This window comes from Arachis ipaensis, chromosome B02 (genome assembly GCF_000816755.2).
Source record: "Arachis ipaensis cultivar K30076 chromosome B02, Araip1.1, whole genome shotgun sequence".
In the NCBI taxonomy this organism is placed as follows: Eukaryota; Viridiplantae; Streptophyta; class Magnoliopsida; order Fabales; family Fabaceae; genus Arachis; species Arachis ipaensis.
This window is the reverse complement of record NC_029786.2, coordinates 107,538,711-107,551,622: the sequence shown is the minus strand read 5'-3', so window position 1 is coordinate 107,551,622 and position 12,912 is coordinate 107,538,711. Positions and strand designations below refer to the sequence as shown.

Genomic DNA, 12,912 nt, shown 5'->3' with positions numbered 1-12,912 from the left:
ATCAACTTCACGTGAAGTCGACTGCACCTGAGTTGAGTGAAAACTCAAGTACAGTCGGCTTCACGTGAAGTTGATAAACTCAGGTGCAATCGACTTCATGTGAAGTTGATAACTGAGAGTCACTAGATGAAAATTTAGTCAAATCAGTCAAATCATCTAACGACTTTTAGTTATCAACTTCACGTGAAGTCGATTGCAACTGAGTTTCCACCTTATTGAATTGGCTTAATTTGTGAGTTGGCGAGACCGATTTGAATTTGATAGGCACTAAGCTAATAAAATATTAAATGGCTGCACTATTGTTGATGATGAGAAGAATGCCCGAAAGAAACAAAACGAAGAAAAGCACTAGTTGGTCACATCAGCATCAAGAAGAGAAGGAAGAAGCTATAATAGTGGGTTTTATTTTCATATTATTGTATTTCACATCTAATAGTATATTCCACATACATATGCATGGTGGCAACAAATATATAATAATGGAGCAACTTTCAAAAGAAAAGATATCTAAATGAATCGTGAGGAATAAAGTAACATAACAAAATAATTAATGTGGGTAAAATAATGTATAAATAAAGAACTTTCTGTTTGATTGTGATAATATAATAATTAGCTGCTATCCACTGAAAGTGATCAATAATGAAATAAGGGAAAGCTAATCTGTAAGCAGTAGCACAGAGGAGTCCTTTAACGATTAACACTATGAAAGTAGAAACAACCTTTTATTCTTTGGAGGGTGAAGTGGAAGACGTGGCTTATGGAACCCATTATGAAATCCCCGTACACTAAATGAATCAACTTTAGTCAAAATTATAATAATAACATATGTCTATATATGTAGATATATAATCATAAAAGTGACTAACTTAGGGTTATGTGTCGTTTTTTCTATGAGCTATATATTATATATAAGTGGGTAGTGGACGTATAAGTATTAATGTTGGATTACAAGTTTTATTATTAGTTAATGAAGTAAATCAATTCTGTTGGGTAGGCAACAAAAAATGTAATCAATGTAAGTAACAGATTATATTATAGGTTCATTAAACCTGAAAAAAATATATTATCCATCTTTACTCTTAATTACACTTTTCTCCTTTCTCATTACCTTATTTTCACCACAGTTACTCCACTCCTCCCTCTCCTATTATGCTGTCAATATCGCCGGCAATGCTGGACCTTACCGCCGCAATAAAAAAATATCTATGTACAATAAAAAAAAACATCCATCGAACTTAAAAAAATATTCATGTACAATAAAAACGAAATATCCATATACAATAAAAAGAAACATACGTGGCCAATGAGTAATAGCTCAAATGGCATAAACTCTCCATACTCAATTAAGAGGTTGCGGGTTTGAGTCTTCTATCTTTTCAAATTTTTTACCAATGAGTAATAGCTCAAATGGCATAGTCTCCACATACTCAATTAAGAGGTTGCGGGTTCGAGTCTCCTATCTTTGGTAAAAAAAAAAAAAGAAACATACGTGATGTACAATAAAAAACAACATTTATCGAACTTAAAAGAAACGTCCATGTACAATAAAAATTAAACATCCATGTACAATAAAAAGAAATATCCGTAAGGTTGTGCGACGCGATGCATGGAGAACAAAGTTGGGCTACCTGCAGCGGTGCAATGGAGGCGTGACGAGATTGGGCTGCGGGCGGCGGTTAGGGAGGTGCGACGAAGCATGGATGTGTGCGACGGTTGTGGACACATGAGGGAGCCGGAACGCGTACGGTATTTCGCGAGAGTCCGGCAGGAGATTGTGAGGAGCAGAGGTAGGGTACGATGCGGGTATGGGGGAAGGGTTTGTGGGTTGGTCACGAGGAAGGGGGGAAACGTTATTATGGGGCGGGTATTTTGCTAATCCTTATTCCGTTAATGGCATAATGTGTTGGCAACATACATATTAACTTGTTACATTGGCCGTTAAAATAGGCCAAATTAATCGGATCAGTCCGTTTATCTATTTAAATGGATGGATTTTGTCTCTAAAATTAAGTCCGTCTAAATTTCAGGTTAAATGGGCTGAGTCTGATTAACCTGAAAAAATTGACGGATTAAACGGGTTAGTTCCAGGCTAAACGGGTGGCCTGTTTATTTTTTTTACATTTTTAAAAAAAATAGCACTTGTAGCCAATATTTCTCTCGATCCGACCTGAAAATCTAATCCAACAATTTAAAAAAAAAATACTATTTGTTTATGGTTTTAAAAGTGGAAAGTGGTATTTTTTGTCAAAATATTTTTCAAAAAATAAAATAAAATAATAAGCGGACTGATCCGTTTAACACATCGGGAAAACGTTCCGCCGATCGACAACATCGACAACTATGTTAGCTGTCAATGTTGGATTGAACAAAGAAGTTTAGAGAGTAAAAAAAAAAAAGGAAGAAAAAAATGAATGAAATATTGTAGTTCCATCCACCACTACCACCACCTTCTTTAGGGATGGTTGAAAATTGTCCTAATTTCACTCACTTTTATATCCTTGTTAATTATGAATTTATGATACAATACGATCGACAACTATGTTAGCTGTCAATGTTGGATTGAACAAAGAAGTTTAGAGAGTAAAAAAAAAAAAGGAAGAAAAAAATGAATGAAATATTGTAGTTCCATCCACCACTACCACCACCTTCTTTAGGGATTAAAAGAGTGGTTGAAAATGAGAATTTAGTAGTTTTGTTGTTGGATCTACAAGTGGACAAAAGGCCAGTGCAGTGGAGCATTTTTTGTTGCTTTCGATAATGAATGAAAAAGTGAAGTTATCATATTTGCACGCAATTGGCCTATTTTTTCATTATTTCACTCACTTTTATATCCTTGTTAATTATGAATTTAGGATTATGAATTTATGATACAATACGATTGACAACTATGTTAGCTGTCAATGTTGGATTGAACAAAGAAGTTTAGAGAGTAAGAAAAAAGGAAGAAATAAATGAATGAATGATTGTAGTTGCATCCATCACTACCACCGGGATTAAAAGGGTGGTTGAAAACGAGAATTTGGTGGTTTTTCTGTTGGATCTATAAGCGGGCAATAGTCCAGTGCAGTGGAGCGTTTTGTGTTGCTTTCGATAATGAATACAAAAGTGAAGTCATCGTATTTACATGCAAGTGGCCTACTTTTTCATTGTTTCACTCACTTTTATATCCTTGTTAATTATAAATTTATGATTATGAATTTATGATACAATACGATTGACAACTATGTTAGCTGTCAATGTTGGATTGAGCAAAGAAGTTTAGAGAGCAAGAAAAAAGGAAGAAAAAAATGAATGAAAGTTCCATCCACCACTACTACCACCTTATTTAGGGATTAAAATAGAGGTTGAAAATGAGAATTTGGTGGTTTTGTTGTTGGATATACAAGTAGACAAAAGCCTAGTGCAGTAGAGTGTTTTGTGTTGCTTTCAATAATGAATGGAAAAGTAAAGTTATCATATTTACTCGCAAGTGGCCTACTTTTTCATTATTTCACTCACTTTTATATCCTTTTTAATTATGAATTTTTAAATATGGATTTATGATACAATACGTTTAACAACTATGTTAGCTGTCAATGTTGGATTGAACAAAGAAATTTAGAGAACAAAAAAAAAACGAGAAAAGAATGAATAAAAAATTATAGTCCCATCTACCACTACCACCAGGATTAAAAGGGTGGTTGAAAATGAGAATTTGGTGATTTTGTTGTTGGATCTACAAGTGGGCAAAAATTCAGTGCAGTGGAGCGTTTTGTATTGCTTTCGATAATGAATGCAAAAGTGAAGTCATCATATTTACACGAAAGTGGCATACTTTTTTATTGTTTTGCTCACTTCTATATCCTTGTTAATTATAAATTCATGATTATGAATTTATAATACAATATGATTGATAACTATGTTAGCTGTCAATGTTGGATTGAACAAATAAATTTAGAGAACAAGAAAAAAAGGAGGAAAAAAATGAATGAAAGATTGTAGTTCCATCCCCTACAACCACCACACTACTAGAATTTAGACATTTACTAATATTTTTTAACTAACACTTTTCAAAATGTTAGTTATACTAATAAAAATATATTGTTACTTTGTTAGCAACACTTGTAAAATAAATGTTAGCAAAGACACTTTTTAAAAAAAAAAGAAAATAAAAATCAGATACAAACGTTACAAATATACAAAGTGGTGAGTATTTTCATTTTCTCCCTGTTTCACGCATCGTTCTCACTCTCGAAGCTGCACCTCTGGTTCCTCCTCAATCATCTCTTGTTCCGTCTCTTCAAGCTCTCGCTCCGCCTCATCGATCTCACGGTTCGCGAATCGAAACCACAATCGCGTGTTCTCACTCTCACTCCAGCTCGTGTTGTCTCCCTCTGGTTCATATTCTCACACCGTCGTTTTGCCTCTGGTTCATCCTCTCGCGCCGTCGTCTTCTCACCGGTTCCATCGGCTGCTCGTCCCACAGCCTGGTGAGTTCTAGTTCTCTTATTCCGTTAGTATTTTTCTCCTTCAATCCTCTTTAATCTTTACGTAATAATTAATTTGATGTATAACTATTAGTTGATTTAGGTTTTTAATTGGTTATTTAGTAGTTAGGTTTTGAATTTAGGTTTTGATTAAGTTGTTTATTTGCTTATCAAGTTGTTAAAAATCATATATTATTAGGTTTTCATATCCTCTGTTTTCTAGTTGCTTTTTCTTACTAAACTTGGATTCTAATTTCTAATTTTTGTTTTGTTTGATATTGTCAATTGGAAAAATTCAATTATTGATTCCATCATTTTTAGGCACGAGGACATTGTTGTATAGAATAGTAATTAATTTGACACAAAATAAGATTTAGTTTGTTAAAAAGATTCAATATCCAAAATTTTAAATTATTTGACTTATAATACTTCTAACTCAAGCATATTAATACATTTACATTATCATATTATACATAGGCCCTTGAAAAGTGTCAACTTGGTGATGAAGTTAGAAGAAAAGAAAGAAAGTTGGACTCTCCAGGTTTGCATTCTATTTTTTTTGAATCAATAGTTATATATCCTCCTAATTTATAACGAAAAAAATTTTGATTACTCTACATGAATATAGTGATACAGTAACCTTTGAAGTTATTGCTAAGGCAAAATTGATGCTGCAGTTAGCGAAAATGACGAGAATTGGAGCATGGGACAGAGGCTATTGGTGTGCCTTGGTAGGGTGCTTTTGAAGAAAATTTAGCCACTCCATGAATTGAAATTCTTATTAAGCAGTTTACTACAAATTTATAATCATCCTCTTGGGCTTTCTACTTTACTGAACAATGAAACATTGTTACTTAAAGCCTTTGATAGAATATTAGAATGACTTCTTTTTTGTTAAGCTTTTGGTTGTGTTCTAATTTGTTTTCTTATGAGATGAAGTGTTTCAATGGTGATGCAGGAGGAAAAAAGTTTGCAGAGTGCTTTGTTTGTAAACAGCAAGGACACTTGAGTAAAAACTGCCCTCAAAATGCTCATGGTATCTACCCTAAGGTATTATTGTTTCTCTTTCTTATTTGCCTTGTCAAATATATCATGATGTATTAGCCAAACACTTGAATCAACTGTCTAATCCATATTAAGTAATTGTTTATACTAGAGTGGTTGTTGTAAAATATGTGGTGGCGTGACACATTTGGCAAGGGATTGTCCCGAAAAAAGGAAGAAAGCTCCTTTTGCTGCTAATGGGCCTGCTGATGGATGTAAGTCTATTCCTATATTCCTGATTTTGATATCTAAAGTTTCATCTTTTGTTTAGTTTGTATGGGACCCATATCTCCTTTGTTTGTATTTCCAAACATACATCTGATATTATTTATGTTTTGCTGCTATTTAGCTACATTTAGATCCAGTCTGCAAGTAGAATAATGATTGACCTTAACCTTAAGTACATGCAAGTGGTGGAGGTGCACTGCTTTTGCTTGTTCATCACCTTATGATAACTAAAAGAATTGCTGCTAAAAAAAATTAGTGCTATTGTTTGCTCTAAATCTAATTTATTCTCTTGTTGGGTGTTCTAAATTGATACTATGGAGCCATAGGATATCATGGAGTGGCTAATCAAATACTTGCCTCTGACAGTTGTATAAGAAAATGACGTTCTTCATCACTGAGCTCTAAATCTGATTTCCTCTTGTTGGCATTGTTGAGGCATTTGGATTTTGGTATTTGAGTATTCAAATTTTCAGTAGGAAAATTGGTAAGTTCACCCAACACAACGCCCTTCCTCTTGAGGGGTTGATTCTCAGTGAGGTTTGCAGTCATGGCCCTCCTCTTTGTGGCGACACGAGTTTCCATCTTTGAAGGTGCCTCTCTTTGAAGAAAGGGGACAGAGAAAGAGACAGGGCAATAAGAATGAGCAGAGAAGAGAGGAAGAGGGTGCCAAATTTGAAGGGAGGAATATTGAAAGAGACAATTAGGATTTTCACTGTTGGCATAGTACCAGGTTTGAAACTTGTTATCATGCCTTCTATTAATGTGTTACTATATTTTCTCTCAAATTCCAAACTTCATTGAAGTCTTAATCAACTTGTTGTATAATGTGTTTTTATTTTTGTTTTTTCAGATTCTTCTGATAATGTTTGTATATAAGATTGTACGCTTAGCATGGGGTTTGATGCAATTACACTCAAAAGTGGCTGGGATGAGTATGGCATTGCCTATGGCAGGCCTATAAAAAAATGTGCACATCAGAAGGGTGCATCTCCAATCTTCTTCCGGCTCTACTCTTGCGTTTGGCAATGACATGTCCGGTGGCATTTCGAATGTCCTAGTGGAGCATGTTCATCTCTACAACTCAAAAACTAGCATTATGTTCAGAACCACCAGGGGAAGAGGTGGTTACATGAAGGAGATAGTTATATCAGACATAGTTATATTGAAGAACATGACTGGGACAAGATTCTCAAGTAATCTAAAAGAGTGGCATGGATAAAATTTACATGGTTTTGTTTTGTTAGTATGTGTGCCACCATGTAAATTCTGTGGTCTATTTGATGGAGTTAATCTTTCCTTCGCCTGCAGGCTTTCGGACTTGGCTGGCTATGGAGTAGCTGTAGCCGTTTCCAAAGAATTTGAGGGTTCATTTCGTGGTCTCACATATAAATCTCCACTGCTTGATCTTATGATCAAAAGTGGGAGAAATGGTAATACTTATTTTTCAGTTAAATTAAGCTTTCTTTGTGCCGAGGACATGCTTCAATTTTCATTTGTTTACATAACACATTCTTTCCTTGATCACTTGTGTCCTTTCAGGCAAAAATAATGGGAAAGGATACTACATTTATGAAAAAGGTAGCAAGCCAAAACCCGATCTTTCAATATTACCAATTGTTGAAGAGTCGAGAAGATTTGCCAATATTATGCCTGGTGGAAAGGTACTTTTCTTTTGAAAATGCTGTATTGCAAGTGATTGTTTGATCATAAGCTTCCTCTCTCACTAGATTGAATCTATATCTTCTTGAATTTGCTCGTCGACATTAGCTTGTGTAGTGAAGCTGATAGCATTTATTCCTTTTGCAGCCTATATCTATTACTGACCAAGAGATTGTAGAGATGATACTCTTTCCAATAGTGAACAAGGCATGCCGTGTTTTAGATGAAAGAATGTTATTCAAGCATTAGACCTCGAATTGTGTTCTTGGGATGAGCTTCCCTAGTTACAGGTGGGTTTACCCTTTCCTTTTTCTTTCCTCGTCTAAAATATTGAAGGGCTAAAGCTAAGAAAAGGAATTTATAAAAGCATTGCAAAATCATTTGCTTCCATGTAATAATTTGTAAACTATTTGAACTCTTAAACCATCATTTATGTTATTGCCCCTTTTGTACTTATCTAGTCCAGCATGTTTTATGATCAGCTTTCTAGTTGGGGCAAAGGATGTATATAACAGCCTAAAGAAATGGTCAGAATTATATGGTAACTTCTATAAGCCATCAAGGTATCTGGAGGAAAGGGCAATTCAGGGCATTCCTTTGGTAAGACTCTATATCTGTTATTTTCTATTTGAATTTCATGGAACTTAGTATTTTCAATTTCCTTTGTATATGAGAAAAAAATGTTAAATTGACATAGTTACCTTAGGATATTTAGATAAGGATAACTATGTCAATTTAACATTTTTTTCTCATATACAAAAGAAATTAAAAATACTAAGTTCCATGAAATTCAAATAGAAAATAACAGATATAGAGTCTTACCAAAGAAATGCCCTGAATTGCCCTTTCCTCCAGATACCTTGATGGCTTATAGAAGTTACCATATAATTCTGACCATTTTTTTAGGCTGTTATATACATCCTTTGCCCCAACTAGAAAGCTGATCATAAAACATGCTGGACTAGATAAGTACAAAAGGGGCAGTAACATAAATGATGGTTTAAGAGTTCAAATAGTTTACAAATTATTACATGGAAGCAAATGATTTTGGAATGCTTTTATAAATTCCTTTTCTTAGCTTTAGCCCTTCAATATTTTAGACGAGGAAAGAAAAAGGAAAGGGTAAACCCACCTGTAACTAGGGAAGCTCATCCCAAGAACACAAGCAATATCGAGGTCTGATGCTTGAATAACCATTCTTTCATCTAAAACACGGCATGCCTCGTTCACTATTAGAAAGAGTATCATCTCTACAATCTCATGGTCAGTAATAGATATAGGCTGCAAAAGGAATAAATGCTATCAGCTTCACTACACAAGCTAATGCCGACGAGCAAATTCAAGAAGATATAGATACAATCTAGTGAGAGAGGAAGCTTATGATCAAACAATCACTTGCAATACAGCATTTTCAAAAGAAAAGTACCTTTCCACCAGGCATAATATTGGCAAATCTTCTCGACTCTTCAACAATTGGTAATATTGAAAGATCGAGTTTTGGCTTGCTACCTTTTTCATAAATGTAGTATCCTTTCCCATTATTTTTGCCTGAAAGGACACAAGTGATCAAGGAAAGAATGTGTTATGTAAACAAATGAAAATTGAAGCATGTCCTCGGCACAAAGAAAGCTTAATTTAACTGAAAAATAAGTATTACCATTTCTCCCACTTTTGATCATAAGATCAAGCAGTGGAGATTTATACGTGAGACCACGAAATGAACCCTCAAATTCTTTGGAAATGGCTACAGCTACTCCATAGCCAGCCAAGTCCGAAAACCTGCAGGCGAAGGAAAGATTAACTCCATCAAATAGACCACAGAATTTACATGGTGGCACACATACTAACAAAACAAAACCATGTAAATTTTATCCATGCCACTCTTTTAGATTACTTGAGAATCTTGTCCCAGTCATGTTCTTCAATATAACTATGTCTGATATAACTATCTCCTTCATGTAACCACCTCTTCCCCTGGTGGTTCTGAACACAATGCTGGTTTTTTAGTTGTAGAGATGAACATGCTCCACTAGGACATTCGAAATGCCGCCGGACATGTCACTGCCAAACGCAAGAGTAGAGCCGGAAGAAGATTGGAGATGCACTCTTCTGATGTGCACATTTTTTTATAGGCCTGCCATAGGCAATGCCATACTCATCCCAGCCACTTTTGAGTGTAATTGCATCAAACCCCATGCTAAGCGTACAATTTATATACAAACATTATCAGAAGAATCTGAAAAAACAAAAATAAAAACACATTATACAACAAGTTGATTAAGACTTCAATGAAGTTTGGAATTTGAGAGAAAATATAGTAACACATTATCAGAAGGCATGATAACAAGTTTCAAACCTGGTACTATGCCAACAGTGAAAATCCCAATTGTCTCTTTCAATATTCCTCCCTTCAAATTTGGCACCCTCTTCCTCTCTTCTCTGCTCATTCTTATTGCCCTCTCTCTTTCTCTATCCCCTTTCTTCAAAGAGAGGCACCTTCAGAGATAGAAACTCGTGCCGCCACAAAGAGGAGGGCCATGACCGCAAACCTCACTGAGAATCAACCCCTCAAGAGGAAGGGCGTTGTGTTGGGTGAACTTACCAATTTTCCTACTGAAAATTTGAATACTCAAATACCAAAATCCAAATGCCTCAACAATGCCAACAAGAGGAAATCAGATTTAGAGCTCAGTGATGAAGAACGTCATTTTCTTATACAACTGTCAGAGGCAAGTATTTGATTAGCCACTCCATGATATCCTATGGCTCCATAGTATCAATTTAGAACACCCAACAAGAGAATAAATTAGATTTAGAGCAAACAATAGCACTAATTTTTTTTAGCAGCAATTCTTTTAGTTATCATAAGGTGATGAACAAGCAAAAGCAGTGCACCTCCACCACTTGCATGTACTTGAGGTTAAGGTCAATCATTATTCTACTTGCAGACTGGATCTAAATGCAGCTAAATAGCAGCAAAACATAAATAATATCAGATGTATGTTTGGAAATACAAACAAAGGAGATATGGGCCCCATACAAACTAAACAAAAGATGAAACTTTAGATATCAAAACCATGAATATAGGAATAGACTTACATCCATCAGCAGGCCCATTAGCAGCAAAAGGTGCTTTCTTCCCTTTTTCGGGACAATCCCTTGCCAAATGTGTCATGCCACTACATATTTTATAACAACCACTCTAGTATAAACAATTACTTAATATAGATTAGACAGTTGATTCAAGTGTTTGGCTAATACATCATGATATATTTGACATGGCAAACAAGAAAGAGAAACAATAATACCTTAGGATAGATACCATGAGCATTTTGAGGGCACTTTTTACTCAAGTGTCCTTGCTGTTTATAGACAAAGCACTCCGCAAACTTTTTCTCTCCTGCATCACCATTAAAACACTTCATCTCATAAGAAAACAAATTAGAACACAACCAAAAGCTTAACAAAAAAGAAGTCATTCTAATATTCTATCAAAGGCTTTAAGTAACAATGTTTCATTGTTCAGTAAAGTAAAAAGCCCAAGAGGATGATTATAAATTTGTAGTAAACTGCTTAATAAGAATTCCAATTCATGGAGTGGCTAAATTTTCTTCAAAAGCACCCTACCAAGGCACACCAATAGCCTCTGTCCCATGCTCCAATTCTCGTCATTTTCGCTAACTGCAGCATCAATTTTGCCTTAGCAATAACTTCAAAGGTTACTGTATCACTATATTCATGTAGAGTAATCAAAATTTTTCTCGTTATAAATTAGGAGGATATATAATTATTGATTCAAAAAAAATAGAACGCAAACCTGGAGAGTCCAAATTTTCTTCTTTTCTTCTAACTTCATCACCAAGTTGACACTTTTCAAGGGCCTATGTATAATATGATAATGTAAATGTGTTAATATGCTTGAGTTAGAAGTATTATAAGTAAAATAATTTGGAATTTTGGATACTGAATCTTTTTAACAAACTAAATCTTATTTTGTGTCAAATTAATTACTATTCTATACAACAATGTCTTCGTGCATAGAAATGATGGAATCAATAATTGAATTTTTTCAATTAGCAATATCAAACAAAACAGAAATTAGAAATTAGAATCCAAGTTTAGTAAGAAAAAGCAACTAGAAAACAGAGGATATGAAAACCTAATAATATATGATTTTTAACAACTTGATCAGCAAATAAACAACTTAATCAAAACTTAAATTCAAAACTTAACTACTAAATAACCAATTAAAAACCTAAATCAACTAATAGTTATACATCAAATTAATTATTATGTAAAGATTAAAGAGGATTGAAGGAGAAAAATACTAACGGAATAAGAGAACTAGAACTCACCAGGCTGTGGGACGAGCAGCCGATGGAACCGGTGAGAAGACGACGGCGCGAGAGGATGAACCAGAGGCAAAACGACGGTGTGAGAAGATGAACCAGAGGCGAGACAACACAAGTTGGAGTGAGAGTGAGAACACGCGATTGTGGTTTTGATTCGCGAACCGTGAGATCAATTAGGCGGAGCGAGAGCTTGAAGAGACGGAACAAGAGATGATTGAGGAGGAACCAGAGGTGCAGCTTCGAGAGTGAGAATGATGCGTGAAACGGGAAGAAAATGAAAATACTCACCACTTTGTATATTTGTAACGTTTGTATCTGATTTTTTTTTCTTTTTTTTTTTAAGTGTCTTTGCTAACATTTATTTTACAAGTGTTGCTAACAAAGTAACAATATATTTTTGTTAGTATAACTAACATTTTAAAAAGTGTTAGTTAAAAAATGTTAGTAAATGTCTAAATTCTAGTAGTGTGTGTGTTGCTTTCGATAATGAATGCGAAAGTGATGTTATCATATTTGCATGCAAGTGGCCTACTTTTTCATTATTTCACTCACTTTAATTTATATCTTTATTAATTATGAATTTATGATACAATACGATTGACAACTATGTTAGCTGGCAATGCTAGATTGAACAAAGAAATTTAGAGAATAAGAAAAAAAGAAGAAAAAATGAATGAAAATTTGTAGTTCCATCCTCCATAACCACCACCATCTTTAGGGATTAAAAGGGTGGTTGAAAATGAGAATTTGGTAGTTTTGTTGTTAGATTTACAAGTGGTTGAAAATGAGAATTTGGTGGTTTTGTTGTTAGATTTACAAGTGGACAAAAGCCCAGTGTAGTGAAGCGTTTTGTGTTGCTTTCGATAATGAATGCAAAAGTGAAGTTATCATATTTGTATGCGCGAAGTGGCCTACTTTTTTATTATTTCACTCACTTTTATGTTCTTGTTAATTATGAATTTATGATACAATACAATTGACAACTATGTTAACTGTCAATGCTAAGATTAAACAAAGAAGTTTAGAGAAAAATGTTGTTGGGCTTGGACTTGGTCGGTTAGTGCTCCTGTTTTCCAATATAGCAAAAATTTGACTGGTGTGGTGGTCATAATTGGCAATATTATTTGAATATAATCAAAATAAATATAAATTTTTTTAAAAAT

At 34.4% G+C, this 12,912-nt stretch overlaps 1 protein-coding gene and 1 long non-coding RNA gene across 2 annotated transcripts; one reads left to right on the top strand and one right to left on the bottom strand.

Moving 5' to 3' along the window:
- On the bottom strand, positions 7,884-9,844 carry LOC110269336 (peroxisomal fatty acid beta-oxidation multifunctional protein AIM1-like). Its single transcript, XM_021117114.1, has 8 exons — positions 9,754-9,844; positions 9,620-9,633; positions 9,292-9,380; positions 9,055-9,176; positions 8,824-8,945; positions 8,530-8,678; positions 8,220-8,358; positions 7,884-7,913 (listed from the first exon to the last, which is right to left on the bottom strand). The coding sequence occupies exons 1-8, from the start codon at positions 9,842-9,844 to the stop codon at positions 7,884-7,886; spliced, it is 756 nt and encodes a 251-aa protein (XP_020972773.1).
- Positions 12,387-12,641, top strand: LOC110269120. Its single transcript, XR_002358220.1, has 2 exons — positions 12,387-12,478; positions 12,525-12,641. It is a non-coding gene; the product is annotated as an uncharacterized LOC110269120 (long non-coding RNA).

Coding starts and splice junctions, on each gene's coding strand:
- LOC110269336 (XM_021117114.1), bottom strand. CDS start 9,844: ATGAGCAGAGAAGAGAGGAAGAGGGTGCCAAATTTGAAGGGAGGAATA. Junction 8,946..9,054: donor GATCAAAAGTGGGAGAAATG/GTAATACTTATT, acceptor GTGTCCTTTCAG/GCAAAAATAATGGGAAAGGA. Junction 8,679..8,823: donor ATATTATGCCTGGTGGAAAG/GTACTTTTCTTT, acceptor TTCCTTTTGCAG/CCTATATCTATTACTGACCA.